General features: G+C 54.5%; 1 protein-coding gene across 1 annotated transcript; it reads right to left on the minus strand.

Moving 5' to 3' along the window:
- Positions 1–1435: 1435 nt before the first annotated feature.
- SAG (S-antigen visual arrestin) lies at positions 1436–25522 on the minus strand (the record flags this gene model as incomplete). The annotated part of the gene is made up of 15 exons (XM_081142844.1): positions 1436–1544; positions 1908–1923; positions 4596–4651; positions 6645–6668; positions 8176–8253; positions 9400–9537; positions 11502–11574; positions 13387–13471; positions 14422–14557; positions 15458–15534; positions 16850–16909; positions 18353–18546; positions 20391–20435; positions 21860–21920; positions 25448–25522. 15 exons carry the CDS (start codon positions 25520–25522, stop codon positions 1436–1438), a joined length of 1227 nt encoding a protein of 408 aa, XP_080998970.1.
- Between the last annotated feature and the right edge of the window lie 248 nt (positions 25523–25770).

Here is a 25770-nt window from a genome sequence, read left to right on the forward strand (position 1 = left end):
CCTGTGTCATCATTATTGTTATTATTTCACTAGAAATGAATATTCATCTTTGTCAATATCAGAGTGCTTCATACTCAACACACGAGTTCAAACCTCGCTTTGTGTATGTGGACGCTTGTCCGAAGTCCCCAGGTGGAGCCTCGGGTCTAAATCCCAGCCCCCAGGACTCAGGTGAACCTGGCATCCTGCACAACCACCCCAGCGGTGGGCACCTTCCTGCATGTGGAACTCACCGTGCCTTCTAGCTCTCTGCCTCTGCTCTTGGTGCTGGAGACCTGACCCCAGGTGTCACCCCTCCCACGACCCCTCCCAGCCACCCTCCACCCTCTGGTGAGTGGGTTGAACTGTGCAGAACTCTCTAAACCCTTTTATCTGCTCCTCGGAGCATGGACCAGAGCCCTAACATCCCCAAGACCCTCCAGGCCACCAAGAGAGCTGTTGGGTCACTCTGCATCGATAGCAGGCGCCCAGGCTGGTGGGTACCATGGGCCAGGAAGGGGACTCCATGAAAGACAGGGCCCTGACATCCCCTCTGTTTGCCCTCCTAAAATAGCAGCTCCTCCTTCCTGACGCAGAGCACCCTCTGCCCTGCCCCTTCTGAGCCCAATTTCCATGAAGATGCTCTAACCAAGAACCCTGTCAGTCTCGAAATGAACCCCCTCTCGGAGGCAACACATTCTTAGGGCTGGACTTCGCTGTCGTGAGCACAGGGCATGGATCCAGCTGACAGGGACCAGGAGTGTCTGTGCTGAGCCACTGCTCTAGGTAAATGGTGGGGACCCACGGAGCCTCTCTGATGTCTGCCCAACCCAGGCATGGCAGCCCAGGCTCTTCCTTTAATTCAGCCTCTGAGCCACTCCAAGGTCCTTTAATGCGTTCCTTTCCTGCCTTAAACTAGCCAAATCTGATTTTGTTACCTGCATTCAATAGAAACTTAGCCAACACCCCAGAGTCAAACAGGGGACCCGGCCCCCAATGTTGAATCAGTGATGAAGTGTGTTTAGCCCACATTTGGCCTCTGACCATTTGATCTCGGAGGGCTCTTTGGGGGTCCTGGAGCTAGAATTGGCCAGGTCATCAGAAACACTGCAGTGCCCCCAATATGTTTCCAGGGAAATGGGTTATACAGGACCCCAGGAGAAAGCCCAGGACACATCAGGCCCCAGGGGTGAGCGAATCCGTTTCAGCTGCCTTCTCACCTTGAAGGGCCATTGCTGAGCTGCTGTGTGGCAGCCTTTCTAGAGGCAGCCCTGGCCCTCTGCACCCCAGACTCAGGGACCCTAAGGGCTGCAGCCTCCCCAGCAAGCCAGCGGGACTCCGAACCCAGCAGAGCAGACAGACTTTATTTCTGTGAAGAGACTCACACTCTGGTATTTAGCATAACTAAGGGCTAACTGTGGAGCTAACACCCCACTTCCCGTCCTCAGCGACCTCTTCACTCATCCGCGGCCGCCTCCTGGTCTTTCTTCCCTTCCTCGGGGTCTCCTGAGTCTTTCAGATTTTGGCGAGCAAAATCCTCAAAAACCAAATTTTCATCCTGAAAACTAAAATTAAACAAAGAACATTTTGATCACGGCGCGCCCTTCCTTTGGCAACAAAGGAACCGATGGAGTTTCCTGGGTGATGGAACACGGGAGCACGCCCTCTCAGGGCGGGTGGGAAATCTCTTTAACAAGCGAGAGAGGGACGGAACCCACAGGGCAGACCACAAGCCCAGTATATCTGTGTGTGCATGCACATGGGAGTGTGCCTGTGAGCACGCGTGTGCCTTAGTACTAGGGAACAAAGGAAAACCAGGGTCCAAATCCGTGCCGAGAGCATGGGGTGTGTACAAAATGACCCCAAAAGGGGGGTTGTGCCAGATGAGAAAGTCACAGAACACAGGGCAACACAGGGCAGTGGCTCACCTTTCCTTTGCCATAGCTGTGGCATGGAATGAAAGAGAAAGAGAGATTAGCATGAATTCTGTATACTGGCTGCACCTAGCGATTTACAGGTAAGGCCTAAATGCGTGCGTTTCATGAAAACGGCACGTAATTCCTGCTTCCTTGCCTTTTCCCACTCGGAGAGCCTTCGTCCCTGCATTTTTAACCATCGCTTCCTTTATAAAGTGCCACAACCCTCACCTGCTCAAGGGGACCCAGTCACAACATCACCCCCAGGACCTTGTCCCTGGTCAGCCTCACCCCCTCTGATGTCGCACTCCTCTCTCAAAGCATCTCTTCCTACTCCCTACCTGTCCACGGGACCCAGTCTAGACCAGGGTCCCCAGGCGCTGTCAGGACCCAGGCTGGCCCCCTCAAACCTTCCTGGTCCAGCTCTCGAGGGGTGAGTCCTGGGAATCAGGCTCACTCAGCACCCCCAGCAGTTGGGGTGGACACTGAAGCTTGAGATCCCCCTCTGGCCCCTCAGGGTTCCATTTCTCTGTTGACACATCAATCTTTATTTTGTTGAGTTAATTCTCATGTATGTTTTGCAGCCTCGGTTAATTGTTATTGATTTGGGTGGGGGCTTTTGTTCTTTTTTAGCTAAGTGCTGGGGTAACCCTCAGTGGTGAGCCAGGAAGAGGGAAGGATGCTAACCAACTCCAGATGTTTCCCCGGAGCCCCGTGCCGAGGGCGGGCCACTGCCCTTGTCTCCGGTGCCCACCTGGAGGCCAGCCCTGCGGGGAAGTGTCTGTGTGGGCTGCTAACCACAGGCCGCCTACGGAAAGGCTGACTCATCAAAACATGTCCCGCGCCAGCCGCGTCCTGGACCCCCACGGCGCTGAGCATGACGCTAAGTGGGACCACCAGCCCCCAAGAGAATCCAATCAACACCCTGCGTTCCCTGTGGATGCTCTTGACAGGGGACAATAAAAGCCTGGTAGCGTTTCGACAGCACTTACTACACGCAAATTACTTGGCCCCTGGCCCTGGCAGAGTTCCTCAGCCACAACTTAATGCTTCCTCTGCTTGGAGTCTGTCTTCCAGGCCAGGGAGCCAGGACCTGGGCAGGTAAGACGTGAGCACCCATCTACAAAAAAAACTGGGTGACTCACAAATGCCTGGAAATCAGAAATTCAAGGCCATGGGGTGACGTGTCCTTTCTCCTTGAAATCTCACAGCACAGAAGATCATTGTTGCCCAGCTGGTGCGGCTCAGTGGTTGGGTGTGGTCCCAGGCACCAGGAGGTCTCCAGTTTGATTCCCGGTCAAGGTGCATGCCCAGGTTTCTGGATCAATCCCCAATAGGGGATGTGCAGGAGGCAGCTGATCGATGTTTCTATCTCTCTCTCCCTTCTCCTCCTTCCTTCCTCTCTCTTTAAAAACCAATAAAAACACATTAAAAAAAAAAAAATCATCTTTGAGTCCGGATGTGTGATATGTTCGATGTAAGGGCCAGAATGACTAGAACATGGAAATGTCAGACCCAGAAAAGGAGCGACACCACCTCCCCCCAGCTCAGCCGTAAAGTCCGTCCACGGCTGCAGAAAACGATTTCACATGAACGGTGACATCTCCTCGGGCCACAGTTTTAAAATAGCCTTTGAAAACGTCCTTGAAAGAGACCAGAATGCATCTCAATCTCACGTAGTTCAAAATAGTATTTTAATGACACAAGCCTAAGCGGATAAAATAAACATGGCTAGACTGTATTTTCCCCCCGGGGGAAGGTTTTGGCAAAGCACACTGAGCATCTGAATCCAAACTATTTGGAAAAGATGCTTGGAGACAAAATATTTTGGAGACAAACCCAAATGAATCTGGGGGCCCCTTCTACCGTTTAGATGCCATTTTGTTATCCACAGAGAAAAGCTAGATATAAAATGTGAGAAAAAAAGAAACCCTGCTTATTTACACCACTCTCACGTAAAATAATCCTGCTGCTCTAACGGTGACAGTTCCCTTCCGGACAGGCCCATCGTCTGTCCTGACTACGAGGCTGCTTGACACTCAGGAGGAATTTTTCTCAGGATCTCCCAGGGGGCACCTGTATTGTTTTTGCTGCTTATTAATCTTATATAAGAGAGCTCTTTCGGGATCTAATTCACGTACCATACAAGTCGCCATTTAGGGTACAGGCCGACGGTTTTTAGAACGTTCAGAATCACGTAGGCATGGCTTCATTTACTTTGAACAAGAGCCAACAGGGTTACAACCCGAAGGCACCGCAGGGTCATGACCGCAGCCTGCCTCTCGATCCTGGCACCCTCTGTCCTCTCATCACAGTCTCCACTGTCAAGGGTACTCGCCTTCTAGAGGCCTGCTAACGTTTCCCAATGACACGCGAAACCCTCGGCTCTCAAATTTAGTTTTCGCCTCCATTTCCTTTAAACCTAAATCCAGGTGTGTTCACAGGAGAGCCTCTGCTTTTGAGTCCTTCCTGATCAAGCCTAACCAGATGCCCCCCAGCCCCGGGGCCGAGCCCAGGGCCGCTCCGGCCTCCCCGCGCCGGGCTCAGGACTGAGCGGTGAGCTCCCCTTCGCAGCGGCCCAGGCAGAGAGTGACCTGGCCACAGCCCTGCTCGCACGTGTGGTCGGGAAAGACTAGCAGTGACTTCTCATCGGCCTGCAAGCGGTGAGTGATAGGGACGGCCAGGGAACTTGGGACTGACCTGGGTCCTCGGGCTGCGGGTGCATCAGGCGAAACGGCACCTCGGTGGCCACTTCACTGCAAGAGAGAAGAACGCAGACTGGTGAGAACACGCACAGGATCCGGTGAGATTCAGAACAAAGCAAGCCAGCCGTCCGGAAGTGGTCAGTAGGGCTTTTATTTTTCAATTTTTATTATTTTAATTAATTTTTTTGAACCCTCACCCGAGGATATGTTTTCCATTGCTTTTCAGAGAGAGTGGAAGGGGGAGAGAGCGACATCGATGTGAGAGAGACACATCGACTGGTTGCCTCCTGCATGCACCCTGACAGGGGCCGGGGATCGAGCCTGCAACCGAGGTACGTGCCCTTGGCTGGAACTGAACCCAGGACCCTTCAGTCCACGGGCCGACCTTCTAAACACTGAGCCATACCGGCCACGGAGGTCAAGTAGGACTTAAATGTGTCCCCTGGCAGGTGGTCCAGAAACTTCACGTGTGCACAGCCAAGGCGGCTTGGATTTCTAGGTTCCTTTCCTCCCAGTTATTAGTTTCAGTGACATGATGTTGTGGTGGAGGACAGGTGGGGAGAGGACAGTTTTGAAAAACATCCTTTGCAAACATGTACACAATTCGTATGTGTTAAGTCTATGTAAGACTGGTGTGTTGGGGACCAGAAACACAGAACAGAAATGAAGAGAGTCCGCCAAATTCCAGAAGCTAGAGGGCTTTGGGGCGGATTGGAGTTTATACAAAAAGACAGAAGGGAAAGGAGTCAGAAAGGAAAGCAGAAGGGACTCTGGACAAAGGGAGAATGGAAAGTGTGTGTGTGTTACTCCTTGCTGCACCCAGGACCCACTACCCCCCTCCACGGTTACCCCTTTGGTCACATGTTTACGAGGCCGTTGTCATCAGACCCAGTCCAGACGTACGGGGGGGTCTAAAAGCAGAGGCGCGCCCTGCTCGCTGTGAGGGAAGGAGGCGGTAAGAGCCGGGGTGGCGGAGCATGTAAGCTCAGCGCCTGCCTCAGTGTGTCTCGCCTGTGGCCTCTGCCCATGGGGAAAAGGCCGCTGTCACCATTCGCCATGGCCAAAAGGCAGGAGCAACCCAATGTCCACCAGCAGGCGAAAGGACAAAGAAAATGGGGTCTGTCCGTACAATGGAATATTACTCGGCCATGAAAAGGGGTGAAGCGCCGACACACGCTGCAATGTGGATGCACCTTGGAAACAGGACGCTGGGCAAAAGAGGCCAGGTGCTAAGGGACAAATACTGTCTAATTCCACGTACAGGAAATGTCCAGAATAGGCAAACCTATAGAAATCGAAAGCAGGTTAGGGGTTGCCTGGGACCAGGGAGAGGGGCAAGTGGGAGAGGGTGCTTACTGGGCACAGGGTTTTCTCTTGGGGTGAAAATGCACAGGAGCTCAATGGTGGTGACAATCACACGACGCTGTAAGTACACCTGAGGCTACTGAAGAGTACACTTACAGGTGGTTAAAACGGTAAACTTCATGTTATGTGTATTTTACTAAACACATGCACACAAAGGCAGCTAAATGGAGTGTCGGGGTTCCTGAGTGTGTGTGTGTGTGTGTGTGTGTCCTTGCCCAGATGTAGGCCCAGCTGTGGCCTCAAAGAAACATCTCCAGCCTCACACCTCTTGGCCAAGGTTTGCATGATGCGCCCAAAAGCGAGAGGGCATCATTTCATAATGGCTCTGAGCACAGCTGCCAGGAAACCAGGTTTCGCTGTGACTGTTGTGGGTTTTTTTTTAATCTTCACCCGAGGGTATTTTTTCTGTTGAGTTTTAGAGAGAGTGGGATGGAAGGAGGGGGGGAGAGAGAGAGAGAAACATCAGTTGGTTGCCCCCCCACACACACCAGGGCCGGGGCTGGGGATCAAAACCCAGGTATATGCCCTTGACCGGGAATTGGACCCGTGACCCTTCCGCGTGCGGGCCGACGCTCTACCACTGAGCCGCACCGGCCAGAGTCTGTTACTGTTGTGAACCCCAGGTTTGTTCCTTCGATATCCTGGGGATCTAGCGGAGAAGGAAGGCGACGAGGCTTACCTGGAGGTGAACTCTCCCAGAAAGCTAGGAAACAAAAGCGGACAGCTGTGGTGACTGCCCACAGTGGTAGTGTGGCCTTACCTCCCGTTACTCAGCCCCGGTCCTGCCCCTCACCCACAACTTTCAGGATCTTCATGTCCCTTAATATTCAACCCCACTGCTTTTCTCTACTGTGACTGCATGTCTTTCCCAAGCGGATTAGTTCAAAGGAGGAGGCCCTGAGGTTCAAGCCCTACTATCGAGAGTAGTCCACCGACCAGAATCCCTCTCCTGGCCACGAAGGTCGCTGAGAAAGACCTGGTGCTCACTTTTCCTGGCGGCCAAGAGAAACTACGCTGCCTTACGTCATCCTCGAGAAAACGAAAGAAAGCACTGCACCCGTTGAAAAAACACAAAATTCGCAAAATCAACCCATGTTCTACTTTGTCACCCCAACCAAGATTTGAGCAACGCTTTATCTACTTGGAATCACAGAATCTGGCCTGTACTCGCCTGTGATGGTTGAACTACCCAAGGCTCATCCAGGTCAGAGGCCAGAGCCCTTGGTGATGGAATTTGAAGAGGAAAATGAGAATTGAAGTTTTCCTCTTTTTAAAAAAGATATGTTTTTTATTTATTTATTTACTTTTTAAACATATCTTTATTGATTTCAGAGAGAGGAAAGGAGAGGGAGAGAGAGAGATAGAAACATCAATGATGAGAGAGTCATTGATCGGCTGCCTCCTGCATGCCCTGTACTGGGGATCAAGCCCGCAACTCAGGCATGTGCCTTGACCGGGAATCAAACCCTGATCGCCTGGATCCTAGGTTGACGCTCAACCACTGAGCCACGCCCAGCCGGGCAAAAAATATGTTTTTTAAATTAATTTTAGAGAAAGAAGGGAGAGGGAGAGAGAAACATCAATCGGCTGCCTCCTGCACACCCCCGACTGGGGACTAAGCCACAACCCAGGCATGTGCCCTGACCCAGAATCGAACCAGGTGCCTGGGATGATTCTCAACCACTGAGCCGCACCAGCCAGGGCTCAAGTGTTTCCCTTCTGATGAGGTTTTAAAAATGGATGAAATTCATTTCATTAAAAAATATAGAACCATTTCCTCAGAACTCTGAGATGTCTGTGCCGTTGTGTGAGAAGGAAACTCCCAAGTCCTGTGGTTCGGCTTGGGAGGGGAGGAAAGGTCTCTCCCTGTGGATGGGGCCTCCCTGAGGTCCATGAGCGTTCCCCCGGTAGCCACCACTCCCTCCTGAGGCTCAGCACCGCACAGCGGCCTCAGCCTCCAGCGCCTGGGCACGGGCGCGCCTGCTCCTCGCGTGGCGCCCACAGTGCACGGATTCTGTCATCTGCGTCCCTGCCTTTTCCCACATGCTGCTCTATCGGACAGAATTAGGAAACTAGACCAGTTCTCTCCAAAACTCCGCTCAGCAGTCAGTAGCATTTGTGGCCCTTCTCGTGCTTTCTGTCTCCCCGTCATTCGGGAAAAAGACAATTCGGCCCCAGGGCAGACAGAGCGGTGGGGCGCGGACACTCACCCCGACACTGTGAGCTTCACCTTGATCTGGTAAGACACCAGGATGCCCAGGACGGCCCGGTCTATGCCCTCCTTGATGCTGCACGGACGGAAGGGAGAAGCAGGTGAACGCCGGCCGGCAGCGGACAGCAGCCCCTCGTCTCCACGCGGGCAGGCCACCGCGGGGCGTCTTCTCAGGGACTGGTGAACTCCACCAAGCTGTCAGAGTCCTAGAACCTCCCATACGCGGGGCGGGGGATTCCTCTCCCGCCTGTAGCCTGGCGTTTCCCTCTGGACGTTCAGGGACAGGGTGCGCTTCCCGGTTCCCCCCACTCTGCCTCTTGAAGCTCATCAGCCAGAAACCCTGCCGTCTTCGGCTCCTGCCACCATCCCACCTGCCACCCCTGGCTGGCCACCGTGTCCCCCACAGGCTTCTCCTGCCTGGATTATCTCAGTAACTTAACTTTCCTCGTGCCAAGTTCCTTCTCTGAGCTCTCGGCCGCTCTGCAGACAGACAGACCCTCCAGCGTCAAGCCCAAGCGCGGCCGGGCAGGCAGTCTGTGCGCTGGCATCGGTCTGCCTTTGCCAGCTCATACCTCATTGTGTCCCGGTGTCCCCCATGTGCCAGCCTTGCCAAATACAGACCTGCTCCTGAATGCCCTCGGCCCCCTCCGCCCCCCAGGACCTCAAGTTGAGGTTGAACCTCCTCTGGGAAGCCTCCTGGACACCTGCCGGGCAGCATGGGACTCTTTCCTTTGTGCTCCGGCTCCGTCCCCGGCACCCAGACCACACTGAAGTGAATGAACGTGGTGTGTGAGGCCACCTCACGTGCCCCCAAGACAGTGCAGTCTAACCGGCCTCAGTGGAAACTTCATTCCAGGTTCCACTAATGTCACTGCGTTCCTGCCACCTGACAGGCACCGGGCAGGGCATTTTATTTTATTTGACATGGATCGTCTTCATGATCCTCATAACCTCTCTATGAGAAGGAACTGTTGGCCCCTCACTTTACAGACGGGAAAGCAGAGCTTCTCAGACAGCTCGAGGAATTTGCCCAGGTGGCCCAGGCGTAAGCGTGGGCGCTGGGGTCTGGCCTGCGGCTGTCTCCAGGGCCCACAGCTTTACCCGCCACGTCGCACCAGGGGTGGGAGTGGGGTCCCTGCCTGTGAGCCCCGGGGGTGAGACGAGAAGGGGGAGCGGACCAGTGCCACCCTGCACTGAGCCTCGGGCTCCTCCGAGGACTCACATGGTGCTGGAGGCCAGGTTCGTGTCCTCGTGCTTGATTTTCCCGTCCAGCGCGATGCCCCGCCGCTCCCGGTTGTTGGCCAGCAGGGGCACCAGCGTCAGCGTCGTGGTCAGAGAGCTGTTTGGAGGCACTCTTTCTCTGCAGGAGGAAAATCGGAGAGATCTGGCCAATTGCTCTCATGGCCATAAAGCCACCACCGACCCCACAAACCCCTGTCTGCTGGCAAGCATGTTCAAGGTCCAGGTTCCCTGCGGCTCATCGGAAAGAGAGTCCAGGCGCCTGGGTGTTTGCCCGACAAGAAGCAGAAGCGCATCCCTGACACCTCAAAATGGGCTGCCAGCAACATTGCAACATGAGTTCCTCCATCTGCTCTAATTGCTGCGTTTCTAGAATGTTCTGTGAGGTTCAATGAGATCGACTGGCCCAAGAGTAGGGACCACACTGGTCTCCTCCTGAGACTATGAACCACGCAGTTGGCTGCAGGACCATCTGGCCAGTGCCAACAACAAGCTCAGGCTGGGAGTCGCCTGTCACTGAAAGCTGTCTCTGAAAGGGGGGGTCGGCGTGCGCCCGCAGTGGGGTACTGGGCCTCTGAACCACCACCCTCAAAGGGCTTCCCTATGTGAGCCCCCTGTGGAGTTTCAAGCGGCTGTGGCTTCTCCGGCCTGCTGTGGACAGCAAGCTCCTGGGCAGGCTCATTACAGAATCTCCTGCCCAGGCGGGAGCACGGGATGGCCCACACTCCCCCATCTGGGTCCTGCGGGAACCTCTCCTAACGAGCTTGGTTTGGGCCACAGAGTGACAAAAGCAGAAATGATATCCTAAGAGGACCATAACGGGAAGGGGGGGTGGCTTTTCCTGCAGCCATCAAGGCCGCTTCCCAGGACCTTCAGGACCTGGGGTCGGATGGTGGGCAGCAGCTCAGGAGTCAGTCTGACCTGGAATGACGGAGCCCCCCCCCAGAGCCCAGGAGCCCCAGGGTTCAAGGATGGTGGCCATGCTCGGCAGCCTTCCGAGTGGCTTGCGGTCTGAGACCCGCTAGCATTTCGGCCTAGGTTTCAGTCTCTGTGCCACCGCGGGGCGGGGGGTTGGCGGGGACCCTAGATTGGTTCCTAGTTTCTGGGATTCATTTGGTCTAAAGTGTTCCCGAGAGCCGGAAAGAGAACCAGATGATGGGGTATATTAGGGGAAACTCAGCCAAGAACTACTCTCTCCTTCGTCATTGTTGAGCACATGTCAGAAGGTGAGCCATGAGGACCACTAGGACACAGTGTGCAAGGATTCTCCCTAAGGAGGCCCGAGGCTTGGCTGGTGAGTTATGCTTCTTTCCTGCCTATCTCTGGATCCGCTTTGCATAATAGTTTATCCCAAAGTTACCTTTTAAATACTGGGTAATGTTATCTTGGCGAATCAGTTTGTCTTCCCTCACTGCCCCCTTCCTCTAACCATGGTAAATTTTTTTTTTTATACATCGGTACTTAGAACATGCCAGCTAGACAAAGACCTTCCCAAGAGATCCTCTCCGGGGGTACAAGGGGCTAACCCCCAGACACCAGTGTGTTTAATGACTTTGCCTGCCTAGCACAAAGCAAAAATGGGCAGGGCTCTCCCTCCACCGAGAAGAGGCCATCTCAGGGCTCTTGGTTTTGATTCCAATAAAGGGAGAAAAGCTGTTTGCGACAGCGGGCTGAGAATTGACGCAGCCTGCTGACCCAGGTGTCATTTATGAGATTTTCAAATTGAGGAGACTATCAAAAGACAGAAGACCCTCCCTGGGCTGACAGATCATCTGGGGGCTAGGGGGAGTATCAGGTCCCTAGCAATGTATTCCAAGGGTACGCAGAAGGTCCGGCTGTCCCACCGCGACACTTCTATCACTTCCCTCTCCATCACGTCTCAGCTTGACGGACCGCTCAGGACTCTTGGGAGTGGGAACGGATGGAGATACTGACCTTCTTTGCAGCCCTTGAGGTGAGAAAAGGGGAAGGAAGTGAAGAGCTGGTGCTGGCTGAGCCCTCCCTTCCCTCATCAGGATGAACAAAAGGGGAACTTGACAAAGGCGCCTGGGCCGCGCAGGAAACAGAAACCCAAGAGTTACTCACTGCGCTTCCTCCTGGGCCACCGGCTTGACGTAATAGTCGCTTGAGTAGAGAACCACATTGGCCACTTGTTCCACTGCAGAGAGAGCACAGCGGTGGGCGAGCCATGTGGCTCCTCCTCACAGGTGCCTGGTGGCACCCGGCCTTCTGGGGACGCGGTTGGTCTCCCTCTCTAAGGTGTCTCGGGCCTGGCTTTCTTGGCTCCAGGCTTAAAGGCTGAGATTTCTGAGGCCACTCCTGTTCACCAATACCCTGCTCTGTGACATCTCCTACCCATGAGCCCGTCCCCTAAAACTGCACCTGCTGGGAGGCGCCTCCTCTCTGCAGAGCCCCTGGAATATCCCTGGGTGTCCTCCCAAGGCACACAATCTTCCAGCCTCCCAGACTCACCACTGCTCGCCTCCTCCAAACCCGCCCCCTCGCAGCATTCTCTGTCACACTGAATGAGCATCTCTGACCAAGTGTCCAAGCCAGAAACCACCTGGAGGTGGCACAGCATGGGCTCGTGGACGCTCGTGGTGGACAGGAAGGTGGGCTCTGGAGCCGGACTACTTGAGCTCAAATCCCAGCTCAGCTGTCAGCTGCGAGTTACTTAGCTCCCCTGAGCTTCAATTTGCCCATCAGCAAAATGGGAGTGATAACTGCATCTAACTCCTATGGGTGTGACGATGATTTAAATGATGATTTTCAATCTCCATTAAAATAGAATTTGAGGATTAATAGAAGCCACTTCTTTGAAGCACTCAGCACAGAGACCAGCCTCTAGAAAGCGATTAACAACCTGCTTCAGAAATTTCAGCAGCTTCTTTGGAAAATTAACAGCGTTGATGTTAGGATTCCTAAAACTTTGAGAAATAATTTTAAATCAAAGTATCCAGTGATACATTTGCAACCCTGTTATTTTGTATTGAACAATTTATACTCATGCTAAATAAATAAACCAGGTCCTATAAGAACTTAAAGGCATATAAACTAAACCAACATAAAACAAAGCCGTAAATTAAGTATTCATAGTAGCATCAGCAAAAACCTAGAATTCTTTAGTATGCATGTATCAGAACTCCTGAACCTTACCTATGACACTTAGGGTGACCAGCCACCCCCATCTGCCTGGGACTAGCCCCATTTTAGCCCTGAAAGTCCTGGGCAACCTGAGACGGCTGGTCATCCTCACACACTAAGACTACCGTTGTCTTGGTCATCAAACGTTTGAGCTAGAAGTGAACTTGCAGGTGCCCCTCCAAGGTCATTCTGTGGTGTCTTTCATGTAGCCCATATAAGGCCATGATATAAGACCATCCCCTGCACGCTGACGCCTTTGAGCTGAGGAAATGTGGGAACAGCCAGCAGGAGGCACCTCTACCTCGGTGTTTGGCGGGGCTCGGCCATCACCTTGGGGGATTCAGTAGGACTAGCGACCGTAGTGCTTCACCATTTATAAAGCACGTCCACGTGGGACCCATCCCTAGCCCCTCACACGACCCGGGAGGTAGACCAGGACCCCTGCCGTGGATGCCCGGGGGATTGTATCACGGGAAGCGCAGTGCTCCCGGGCCAGTGCTTCCCACCACGCTGTGCTGATCTGTCAGCACGGCTCATCCCTGACCCCAGGAGGAAAACCCTGTCCCAGCTGCCCCGAGACCTGGCCCGGGGCCCCTCCAGGAAGATCACCTGTCAGGATGTTGTCCCCAGACCAAAGGCAGCCCTAAGCTGGGATGACATCGGGGGGCTTTCGTTTCCCTGAGGTCCTGCCATCCGTGATGACAGACAAACAGGTGGTTCCAAGGACCCAGGGAGGCCCTATCTGCCCAGAGGAGAGACCCTCAGGAAAGAGGAACAAAGTCTTTCTAGAGGACCCCGCCCCCCGGCTCTGAGCAGAAGGCCCTACCTAACACTTTAATCTTTTTCACGGTCTTCTCTGTGTCGTTGGTCACAGTCACGGTCACAGGAATGGGCTCCCCGTGGAAGTAGATCTGAAAAAGTCAGCAGATAAACCAGAACAGGGGAACAGAGTGGTGGTATCTTTAACCTCGTGGCTTTCTAAATTCACCTCGATCCTTTGACTAAAATAAAATTGGCTGGATCCCTGTACTTTCAAAGATAAAGTGACAGCTCTGCCCGTCCGTGGGGTGCAGGGAAGGAAATGGTGACTAACTGGGAGCAGAGCAAGGGTGCCCCTGCCCAGAATGCCCAAGTCTTGAGCGTCACCGCAGAGTTAGCCCGGGTCTTGGGGGGAACCATAAGGTTATTTGGGGCAGAACGTGTAAAATGGGATGAAATAGGTGGGGAAGCCAGGGGTAGAGCTCTCCTCAGTGGCGGTGCCGTGTAACCTGGGTCCAGGTGGGCGCACCCTCACATGTGTGCACACACAGGCATGCACATGCACGCACACACACACAGGCATGCACCCATGTGCACAGTGTTTAGCTCTTCCCAACACGCGTGGGTGACTCTAGGTGGCCAGAGGGGCCAGAGACAGCCTCAGCCAGTGGCTCTTCACCTTTTTCTGCTGTGACACACCCCACAGAAGGCATTAACTTATGTCACGGCCACCCCCTCGTGGTTACAGTGAAACTTGAATTTTCCAAGGAAGTCAACAGTTTGCAACACCACACTCATTGGAGCCACACTAGTAAATGAGACCCATGGGGCAGAGAGGGGGCAAAGACAGCCTGGGGTCGGGGTATGTGAAATCCCCCCCACTGCCAGTTGGTCAGGACTCACGACGAGTGGAGCGCCACTCGGTGTGGCCCTATTCTAGTGGTCACCTTTACTAGCTCCAAGTGGTGGAAAAAGAGCCCGTTGCTCTCAAATGTTGGTGCTTAAACTGGCCCTAGAAACACATCCACAGCAGCAGGGCCCTGGGGCGGAGCCTGTCCCGCAGACCTGCTCCCAGCGGGACACAGCCACGCCTGTGGGTTACCTCTTTGCTCAGTGAGACTGCGAGGTGCAGGGGCTTGTCCGACATGAAGAACTGCCAGGCGGCCTCAGCCCGGGGCTGGGGGCCCATCTTGGACGGCGCGTGCTGTACCTTCCGGATCAGTAACCGCACAGAGCTCCTGTGGACGGGAGTCACAGACAGTCCTGCAGTCAGTGCCTGGGCTCTTCAGACGGTCCCCAGGGCTCTCTCCCGGCCCCCAGGGCTCTCTCCTGTACGCACACTGGGACCCAACAAACACCAGCTGAACCCAAAGAGGGCTGGTCACTGGTCTGGAGGAGGGGCCCGAGGATCTGGTTTCTAGGCCTTTCTCTGTGATTTCACCTGCCGGGCAGTGTGGGGCCCATCAGCTCTCCCAGGGTGACTCCGCCTCCGCTGGGAGGACGCTGACGTGGGAAATCGTGTGGTGTGCTTTATACGACTTGCTTCCAATGTGTGCACCGTCGCTGCCACTCATGACTGTGGCACTGACAGGTGTGTGTGAGTGTGAGAAAGCGTCGGGGGCACAGCTGGAAACGGTTCAGGTACAAGAAGGAAACGGAAGGCCAGGCCTGGGAGGACAGGAGGTTCGCCAGGTATTGCTCGACGGGCGGAGTGTTTCTATTTGGGGTGATGAGACGTTCTGTGGGTAGCTACGGTGGCACAACACAGTGAATGTACTTAATGCCCCCGACTTACACACTTGAAAATGGTGAAAATGGCAAACTTCACGTTATGTATGTTTTGCCACAATAAAAAAAAAAACAACAAAGAGGGGAGGAATCTGGAGGCGTTCAGGGGCTTACAGGAGCCCTTGAGGTTGCTACCTCCCGCCATTCCCTTTTGGTTCTTCCCCCAAATGATCAGACACTGGCCCCCTGCCCCTATGTAGAGGTGGTCCTGACTGCCCTGGGCTGGGGAGGCTCCATGATCCCCAACTCGTGGACCCCCTGGGAAGGGTTCTGCCACAGACAAAAATCGAGGGGCCGTTTCTTACCACCCCCACCCTGCCCCTCACCCAGCCCCACGGCTACACTCTCACTTCTTGGGAACTTTGTCCCCTTCCTCGTCCGTGCTGTCCGTGGCGAATGCTTTGACCTCGAAGTCGACCCCACAGCACTGCAGGGACAGAGAGCGGACAAGGCCGCGGTCAGCGCCTCTCTCCCTGGGGTGGCGCGGAACATCCCTGGGAGTGCTACCTGGCACCTTCTCTTTCGGTCTCAGCCTCATTCTTTTCAGGGTTCACCACTAAAACATCATTACCCACTATCCCCCCCGTATTCTTAGCTATGTGGCCCCTCGCCTCTGGCCCCCCGCCGCCCGGTGAGCTCCCTGCATGAGCCGCAGAGGGAAAGGGAATCTCAGGCGCCTCGGCTCAGGGTGGCTTCATAGGGGGCGTCTCGCAGGTGCGTGTCTGTCTCCTGGGCCACAGCATACACTTGACTTCTCACCTGCGCCCGAGGTTCCCTTTCCCTTCTGCTCCACCCCGATCCGCTTGTCTTACCCGCCACAGGCGGTCCCCTGCACTGACTTCACAGATGAGGCGGGGAGTCCTGGCAGAGCATTGCCCTGGACCCCCACTGCCTGTCACTGCACCCTCCACAGTCCGGGTGTGGACGTGCCACTCTCGGCCCTTGCCTGGCATGTTTCTCGCTTCCTCTCCCACGTATCCCAGATGCCAGTGACTCTTTGGCAGCACCTTCCTGGGTCCCCGAACCTCCGCCCTCTCCTCCTGTCCCCACTGTGCTCCGTCCTTGCCTGGAGCCCCTGGCCCACCGTGGCCGCTCCTCCCTGCACACGCTCAGCCCCTTTGTTCCCATGTCGGTTCACAGAGCCCAGGTTTGGCCACCCTGACCCCACTCTTGGCCCAGTGGCCAGAGATCCTTTGGAAACCTAAGTCAGAACCTACCAGGGCTCCCATCTCACTCAGAAAATGTCCAAGTCCGCACGGCGGTCTCCCAGGCCCTGCCCGACCTGGCGCCACCTCCCACGCCCGCCTGACCTGTTCCCACCCTTTCGCCCCTGTTCCTGCCGCTCCAGCACATGCCATGCACGGCAACCCTCTGCCTGGAAGGTTGTCCCCTAGGAGGCAATGGTGTCTTTTACCCTATTGGACAGGCCGTGCTTACACATCCCAGACCGTCTTTGCCCCTCAAGCCTCTTGCCCCCCAGAGTGCCCGGCCTCCTCAGATGCCCCCGTGGGTGCTTGCTCTTTGCTTCTTGCCTGTCCCTCTCCATCCACCTGTGAGACCCACAGGGGGAGGGACTCTACCATTTGGTTCACGGGGACCCTCCTGGTTACTACTTGCTGAAGACAGGTGACAGGCTCATTAGACTGTCCCTCTACGTATGTTTGAATTTTCTTTGATAAAAGGCCATTTTTGAAAGGTTTTGAAGGAAGGAATGAGTCCATGACATTTCTCCTTGAACCCACCTTGCCCGTGTCCTGCGGAGCTGGCTGCAGCATCACCGAACAGGGCAAGTAGTCAGGAAACTGGAGAGAAAGCACAGGTCATCCCGTCAGAGGCGGTTTCGCGTGGGATGCAGGCGCAGCGGGCAAAAACCAGAAACAAGGACCGGGAGGAGCGTTGTGATAAAATATACACAACGTAAAACTTCCCATCCTAAGCCTGCGGCCTAGTGGCATTAAGTACATTCACACTGCTCTGCACAATCCCCACCGTCGTCTCTAGAACCTTCCCATCACCCCACGCCGAAGCCTTGTCTCCATCACACGCTCGCTCCTCTCTGCCCCCCACTCCGGCCCCGGCAGCCTCTGCTCTGCCTCCGTCTCCGTGGGTCTGGCCACTCTAGGGACCTCCTGCGAGTGGAATCACACGGTACTTGCTCTTTAGCGTCTGGTTTCTTTCACTTTGCATAATGTTTTTGAGGTTCATCCATGTCCTGGCATGTATCAGAATTTCCTTCCTTTTTTTAGGCTGAACCATGAGACTTTGGAGGAGGATATAATCTTTTTTTTTCTTCAATTCTTTAAAAAAATTCTTTTTAGCCCGGCCGGGCGTGGCTCAGCGGTTGAGCATCGACCTAGGATCCAGGAGATGGAGGTTCGATTCCCAGTTGGGGCACATGCCCAGGTTGCAGGCTCAATTCCCAGTGACTCTCTTATCATTGATGTTTCTCTTTCTCTCTCTCCCCCCCCTCCATTCCTCTCTCTGAAATCAATAAAGATATATTTTAAAAAATTCTTTTTAAAATATATTTTTAATTGATTTTTTTTTGAGAGAGAGGGAGAGGGAGAGAGAGAGAGAAACATCAATGATGAGAGAGTCGTTGATCGGCTGCCTCCTGCGCGCCCCCTACCGGGGATCGAGCCCACAACCTGGGCATGTGCCCTGACCGGGAATCGAACATTGACCTCTTGGTGCATGGGTCAACACTCAGCCACTGAGCCACGCCGGCTGGGCAGAGTATACAATCTTAAGACATGCTAGCAAAGAGTTCACGCCCAGTCTCGGAGGACAGGCAGGCTGGCCCCAGGGGAGGGGAGGTCTCGACAGATGAAAGGAGCTCTGTCGTGACCCACAGAGCTATAGACTAGGCTTCTATGTCACCAAGATCTGTGCCGTAAGGAACGCCTCTGCTTAGGATTCCTCGGGGCCAGCGGAGGGGCACCTCTTTCTTTTTATAGCCTGGCACGTCGAGGAATAACATGCGCTTGTAATTAGGTGGTCGGAGGAAGGGAAGTTTTTAAGCCGTTGGTTCAAACAGTGTCTTCAAAGGCTGACAGGCTATTTTCAAGGGCTTAAAAAAGGACAATCACAGCCCGTGCAATCTAGAATTTCCTCCAACGGTGCAATTTGAAGACCCACAAATGTGAAGTCACTGCTCCGCCCCCTTTCCTTTGCTCCGGTCGCATGACAAGGTGCCCAGGGAGAAGGAACCAGGGCAGGGGCGTGCACGGGAAGGGGTCACCCACCGTGAGCACAAAGGGGTACGCGTTGGCCCCCAGCTTCTTGATCAGGCTCTCCTGCAGTTTTGTGGGGGCGCTCGCAGCCCCCCCAGGAGGGAACACCTGGAGCCGAGAGAAGTACAGGTCCCTGCGGAAGCTCAGGCCCATCACGTCTATGTCCTCCTGGCCGTAGCGGAAGGCGCACGTCACGGAGACATACACTGGGAGGCGGGCAAGAGAAGGGTGGGCTGAGCGCGCACGGGCGACCCCCAACACCATCCGTCTCGGCGTCCACCCTTCAGCTTCTGGCGGGGATGGGGCTTGAGAACCACGCCACCCAGCTGGGCCACACACCCCAGGGAGTGTTAATTACTCTACGGGGCATGTTAGGGCACAGGGGGCCCCTACCACGAGCCCGTCACTTTGCCCCCCGACGGCACTGTTTCCTCCATCCCGCCGCCCCCTCCTCTTGGCCCCACCAGCTCAGTGGCCTCAGGAGACTTTTAAACTGTGCAGGTCGCTTGGGTTCTGAGGGGCTGTCTGGATGGAGCCGAGGGCAAGGTAAGAAGCTGAGGAGGGAGACAGTGCCAGGGGGCAGGCAGGCCTGCGCCAGAGGGGACGCGGGCCTGCGGGAGGCGCCGAGGGGCTTATGGATCACATGGAGAGACGCCCTCGAACCCAGGAAGAACCCTTCTTTCCACACTGCTCGGGAACAGGGATCCTCTAAATACCATCCTGAGACTCAATGTGATTAAAAAGATGCAAACTGTGCCCCCAGTGGACCAAAGAATTACAGGAACCTACACTCGTTAACCACCGTCCTCAGTGAGGTTAATAAGCCCACACACTGACCTAGAACAGAAAGCAGACAGGAGAGGTGCCCCACACCCCGGGAGTCCTTGGCTGAGGATTCTGCCTGCGTCTGTCCCAAGGATGAGAGGCACCGACTGCCTGCCTGGCCCCCGTCTGGTGTCTGCAAGAGGGAGGTGTCCAGAGGCGACTGATATTATGCCTCCTCACCAGGCAGCGGTGTTTTGTTTGTTTTTTGTTTTTGTTAATATTCATTCAAGGATATTTTTTCCATTAATATTTAGATAGAGTGGAAGCGAGGGAGGCAGGGGGAGAGACAGAGAGAGAGAGCAGCATCGATGTGAGAGAGACACACTGACTGGTTGCCTCCTGCCTGTGCCTGAACCGAGGAGGCGGGATGAACTTGCGACCCAGGAGTGTGCTCTTGACTGGGAATCGAACCTGCGACCTTCAGTGCACAGACCAGCACTCTCACCACTGAGCGGCACGGACCACGGCGCCAGGCAGTGCCTTCCCCCAGAGCAGGAGCTCTTCCCTGGCGAGGGCACCGCGAGGGGGGAGGAGACAGCGGAGGGGGCGATATTCAGCCCCATTTCCACCGGCTCCCTCGACGCTGACGGCCCCACATCCGACACAGTCCCCTGGGCACATCCAGGGTCAGGAACAATGCCTCTTGGTTGCCAGGAGCGACCACTCAAAAAAGGCATCTTCCGAATGGAACTGAGTCTGGGACATGATCACAAGGGTAACTGGAATCTGCTCTAATTATTTCACGAGCTGTTCTTAGCACCGAGTTAACCTGCCACACACATGCCGGCTGCCAGAATCTCCGCGGGAGCTGTGACGCGTGGGTCTGAACCACGCAGAGAGCAGCGCGACAAACCCGGCCCCCAGCAGCCTCAGTTCTCTTCGGATAAACCCCCCATGGCGCTCTCCTGCCGGTGGCCTTGGCACAGGGCTTCGTGGCCCGGGGACACATGCACAGTTGACGGAGCCGACAGAGCTGGGCTCCGCGCTCTGCACCATTTACTTCTCCTGCCCCCTCGGTCACCTGGCTTCCCCGGGTCCTCACTTTCATCTGAGAAGTGGGGACGGTGAGCTCTGCCGTGAGCAGGCCCCGTGTCCTGAGGATGGTCCCGGGGACGGCAGCACTGTGTGCAGAGCCCTGGCGGCTCCGGCTCTCCTGCGACACCACCGCCCCTTCCCGGCCCCGGCCCAGACCACGCCACTGTTCCCGAGGACGGGAGCTCCTCACCTCTCTTCCCCTTCACAAGCTCGGGGTCCACCAGCACAACTCCATCTGCAGCAAAGAGAGGGACCAGTGAGGCCGGGGGAGACGAAAGGGACCGCAGGCCTTCCCTATGGGCAGAGCTTTGACTCGCACCTGCAAACTGTGCTCGTTACAGGAGACTGAAGCAGAGAAAACAGTCACCTACATTCCCACTCCCCAGAGACACCCATGGACAAGACATTGGTACAGAATTTTCTCTGGATGTCTGTGCACTTATGTGAATGTTTTTACTAAAAAAAAAAAAAGAAAATCCTACTGTACATACTATTCAGTGAACCACTCTCCTTCCTCAGTGGTGCTGCAAACATCTACACACACACACACACACACACACTGCGTGCTCATTTCATGGCTACACATTGCTCCAAAGAACGAATGCAGCATAAATTTTGAACTGCCCGCCTCTTGCTGGGGCACCTGGGCTGTGCCCAGTTTTCTCCACTCTAACCCACATTGCCTCGAGCATCCCCACAGACAACCTTCGCGGGGACCCGCGGCGGACCTGGTTGGCCTTTGATAGCACGCGGCCAACCCCCTGCCAGAGACGGTTGGCTGAGAGGCGCTCTCATCCTCAGAGCCTAAAAATGCCCGCTTTGGACACGCCTTTTTTTTTTTTTTTTTCTTAAATAACTATTTGGGTTGAAATAATTATAGAATCACAGGAAGTGGCAAAGATAGTACAGAGAGGTCCCTGTGCCCCCGCCGTGCAGTTTCCCCCAGGGGCTACGTCCTAGGTAATTATAGTACAAGAGCGAAACTGGAAGCCGACCTGGTGCCGCGTGTGTCCAGTTCCAAGTCCCTTCCTCCCCTGTGGAGTCGCGCGGCCACCACGGCAGCCTGGGGACAGCACTGCTCTTCCTCGGGCGCTTCCTCTAGAGTCACACCCCGAACCCCTCAGGCCCGGGTAACTACTGGTCAGTTTCCCATTTCTATAATTTTCTCATCTCGGGAATGTTATATAAATGGAATCGTGCAGCACATGGCCTTCGGAGACCGGCTTTTTCCACTCGGCGTAACGCCCTGGAGGTCCCCACGCTGTCCTGCGTGTGGGCCATTCCTTCCTCGTATTGCTGAGCAGGATTTCACGGCAGGAGGCGCCACCGACTGTTCGACCTTGTGCACTGTGGAGAGACGCTTGGTTCTTTCTTCTTTGATGAAATGCCTCCTCATGTCTTTTATCTATTTTCTAATTGGTTTTTTTGGTTGTTTTTTTACTGTTGATTTTTGAGTGTCCTTTATATAGTCTAGAAATGTGTCCTTTGTCTCACCCGCACTCTTTAAAATTGTTCCCAATCAGCACCTCACTGATGTTTGAATTTGCATTTCCTTGATTAGATTATTAGCCTAGCTGGTTTTTATAAATACAAAACGAGCAGTTGCCTGACGACTTAAAGGCAAACCAGCGTGAAAATTTTACTCCAAACTCAACTTACCCACAGGCTCTACTTGGTCAACATGGTCTATGTAGTCCCTCTTCCCCAGGTAGATGGTCACCTGGAGGAAGAAAAGGTATGGATGCTACATGGCCGAGAACACTGACCTAAGGCATTCGTGGTAAAAATCAGCAACAACCAAACCTTTTAACGAGCCCTGAGGAGAGGAGCCACCTGGGTCTGCAGCCACCCGTGGCCCCCCTCCCCCGCCTGGCCGCGGGTGCAGATGCCTGCAGGCCAGGCGAGCTCTGCCCTCCGCCTTGTAAATCCGCTCCGAGGACTCCTTCCCACCCCTTGGGATGCACCCTGTTCTCTCCACCTTTACCCATAAAGCCCAGGTCTGACATCAGCCCGTTAAATGAGTTGAATTAACTGATAATACTTTAGTGCAAAGTGACACCTATGCAGATGAGGCTTCTCCCACCCATTTGCAGGTTAAGCCTTGCATTTCTGGCTGTGAATGAAAGGTTTCCCCTCCTTGTTAAAAGAATTTGTAGACTGAGCAAAGAGCCAGGAGTTCTGGAGGGGGCTCTGAAATCCTACCAGGCGAGCTTCCGAACAGGTGAACCTGAGCCGGGTCTCTGAGGAACAGGGGGGTGGAGCTGGGTGCAAGGAGATGACCGTGGTCTCGCTCACCCTGTCCTCCGCCCCCCTCTGTGGGAGCGCACAGGTCGGTTCACCACCGTCACCCCTTTAACGCACAGAACTGAGTGCTGTGATGGTACAAATTCTCTTTCCACCGTCACAGGACCTATGACAATATCTGCTCCATCACAGGAGTTCCCTCAACGTTTGCTAAGTGCACCAGTGAGTGCTGAGTGCGTGCCCCTGGAAATTAGAATAAGTTCATAGCCTTATTTCCATGAACACCCCAAGTCATTTTTGTTGGCAATAAATTAATCATCTCCTGGATCGACTGCCTCCCATCAGATGTCCTGAGCGAATCCCCAGGCCGTAGGTGTTTTGTGTGATGGATGCTAAAGGACCTGAAGAGCAGCAGCCAGGTGCCCAGGCAGGCGGCCGGAGGCTGGATGGCGGGCGTGCTTTCTGGGCAAAACAACTCAGTGTCTGCGAAGCCCAGAGCCAAGAGGATGCTCTCATCTGCAGGTGAACTGCCACCCTACCGGGATGCAGGCTGATGGCACAAAGGGTCTTAGGGGACCTGACCCTAAGGAATCTAGGAAGACAGTGAAGCATTTTGAACTGGATGAGAGGCCTGCAATTAAACAGCATCTGGAGTGTTTATCATGTACCAGGCACCAAGCTAAGCACTGCGGCTGCATTAGTATTTCATTTAATCCTCGCAACGGCTCTATGGGATGGGAATGAACCCCGTTTTACAGAGGGAAACACTGAGACTGCCGTCACATGCGGGGGGGGGGCAGCGAGGCAGCTGAGGTGGTTGGGAGGGGGCAGGACTGGAGAGCGAGCGGGAGGGAAGACGGCAGAGTGAGAGTTTTCCTCTTGGAGCTTTGGCCGTGCAGGCAGGCGAGCTAGAAAGGGCACAGCGTCCAGGGCAGCTAGTGGTGGCATTTTTTAAGGCACATGGGGTCGGGACTTGTTTTGATGCTCAGGCAAAGTCCTGGTGGAGAGGGGAGGCTGCAGATACAGCCCAGGAGGGAGGCTGATGGTGGGGGACCCTAAGGAGGGGGCGGACTGTGAGACCCGGGGTGTGGGTAGCTGAACCTCAGATGGGAACCTCTGCTGCAGCTGGAAGGGAAGGGAAAGGATAGGGGCAGGCAGAGAAGTGGGACTGAATGGAGACTCGAGCCGACCTGCTGCTTGCCCACCCGACAGCCACGTGTCCCTTCTTCCTGGGTGAAAGTCACCAGCTGTGGCACCCCGATATGGTCCTGTGCTAAGAGGAGGCCAGCCCCAGAGGATGACTCTTGGTTGGCCGGATCCAATTCTGATCATCCAATTTCTTTGGCTCAGGATTGGCATAAGGCGAGGATGTGACCCATTTTGACCAAGAATTCCGCTGGAGGGCTGCTGGGAAAATATTTCCTCACTCATAAAAAGAGACCCCGGCCAGCATGGCTCAATGGTTGAGCGTCGACCTAGCATCCAGGAGGTCACAGTTTGATTCCAGGTCAGGGCACATGCCCGGGTTGCGGGCTCGATCCCCAGTAGGGGCCGTGCAGGAGGCAGCGATCCATGATGTTTCTGTCTCATCGATGTTTCTCTCTCTCTATTCCTCTCCCTTCCTCTCTCTAAAAGTCAATAAAAACATTTTTTTTAAAAAGAGAGACCCCAGGAAGCAACAGCCTCTTCCTCTTTCTAGAAGGAAGCGGGGTGAGACACCTGGAGCTGGGGCAGCCAGCCCACAGTCAAGACAGAGCAGCTGGAAAGACACAAGCTAGAAAAGAGTTTGGAGAGTAAAAGGTTGAGGGGGGCCCAACGTGTCACCCCAAAGAATCAAGGCACTAGATGAAAATGATGGAGCTCCTCAGTGAGGAGAGGGGAGAGAGACTGTGCCAAGCCCGACTCTCTTGTGTGACACCCTAAAGATCAGAGAGGTTTTTGGGGGCCCTGTATGGGCTTCAGAAGTCAACTAGAAGAATGACCTAGAGCCACACTGTGCAGTCCGGTAGCCACTAGTGACAGGCGGTGACCGCACCCTCGCAATACGGCCATTCCAATTGGACAGGTGCTCCGAGTGCAGAGCGTGCACCGGAAGGTGAAGGTAGAATATGTTACCAATAATATACCGTTTGCATGTCATGTTAAAATGAGTTCTTTTAATATATTGGGTTAAATAAAAGAGAATATTAAGATGAATCCCACCTGTTTCTCACTTTTTTTAATATGGCTAACAGAAAATTTAACATTGCACATGCAGCTTGTATTGATGGTGCTGACTGAGATGGTTGGCCCCTAAGAAGCTATCGAATGGAGCAAGGAGACCCCATCCATGGAGGCTTTGGGGTGGACCTTCCCCAGTCTCCCCTGCCAAGAAGTTCACGGGCACATCCAGACCCTCTAAGGGGCCCTGATGGAGCCAATGGTGATGTTACCTCTGCCAAGGATGCAGTTTGCCAGGACATTGGTGGCCACGCAGCCACAGGGCAGCGCGGTGGAAGGGAGCAGCCGTCCGCGTTCCTCACCCAGAGGCCCTGAAGGGCGCAGCGAGGTTGAGGGCAAGGCGGCCCGGGTGGGTGCACAGGAGGTAGAGTTGTGCTGATGCAGAATTGGGGCTCTCCCCGGGCAGGGGGGTGAGGCGATAGACGAAGGGCCAGACACAGTTACCCACAAGAGTGTTTGAAATGGTAAGTTGTGGGTTCCAGTCTGGCTAAGAAAACAAGTAAGATTAGGGGTGGGGAGTGGGGACTGAGAGATTAGGAGAAAATTAAAGGTCTCAGGACTACAGTCTTGTTTCAATAGAAGAGAGGTTGTGTTTCTGCAATTCGCTTATTCATTTATATCTCATTTATCGTCCATCTCGGACAGAGACGGAAAATAGACATAGAGCTTCCCGAGACCTCACAGGGTCTTGGTGTTGATCAGATCTGTTCTCGAAAAGGCTCCCTGGACAAACACACATGCAAACAAGCATTTCCACCAAGCCGCTCGCTCCGCGCCCCTTACCGATTTGTCCCGGGAGACCTTCTTGAAGATAACGTGGCTTGGTGTAGACTTGCCGGTCTTGACGTTGGCTGCCATGTGACCTGTCTGGCAGTTTCTTCCACCTCGGGATGCACGTCAGGGGTCAGGGGGCTGGGGAAAGGTAAAATGGGTCCTAAATACAAAGTCAAGAGCATTCTGGGTAGAAAACCTACTCGTGAGACGCTGCACATCCCTCGGGCACCCCATGCTTGATTAAATAAGGTCTTCGACTAGCTTGCAGTGCAGGGCAGTGTGCTACTTTCTAAAGCTGTGTTTTCATTTTTATTGCTAAGCCTCAAACATTT

Source organism: Miniopterus schreibersii (genome assembly GCF_964146895.1).
Source record: "Miniopterus schreibersii genome assembly, chromosome: 7".
Lineage (NCBI taxonomy): Eukaryota > Metazoa > Chordata > Mammalia > Chiroptera > Miniopteridae > Miniopterus > Miniopterus schreibersii.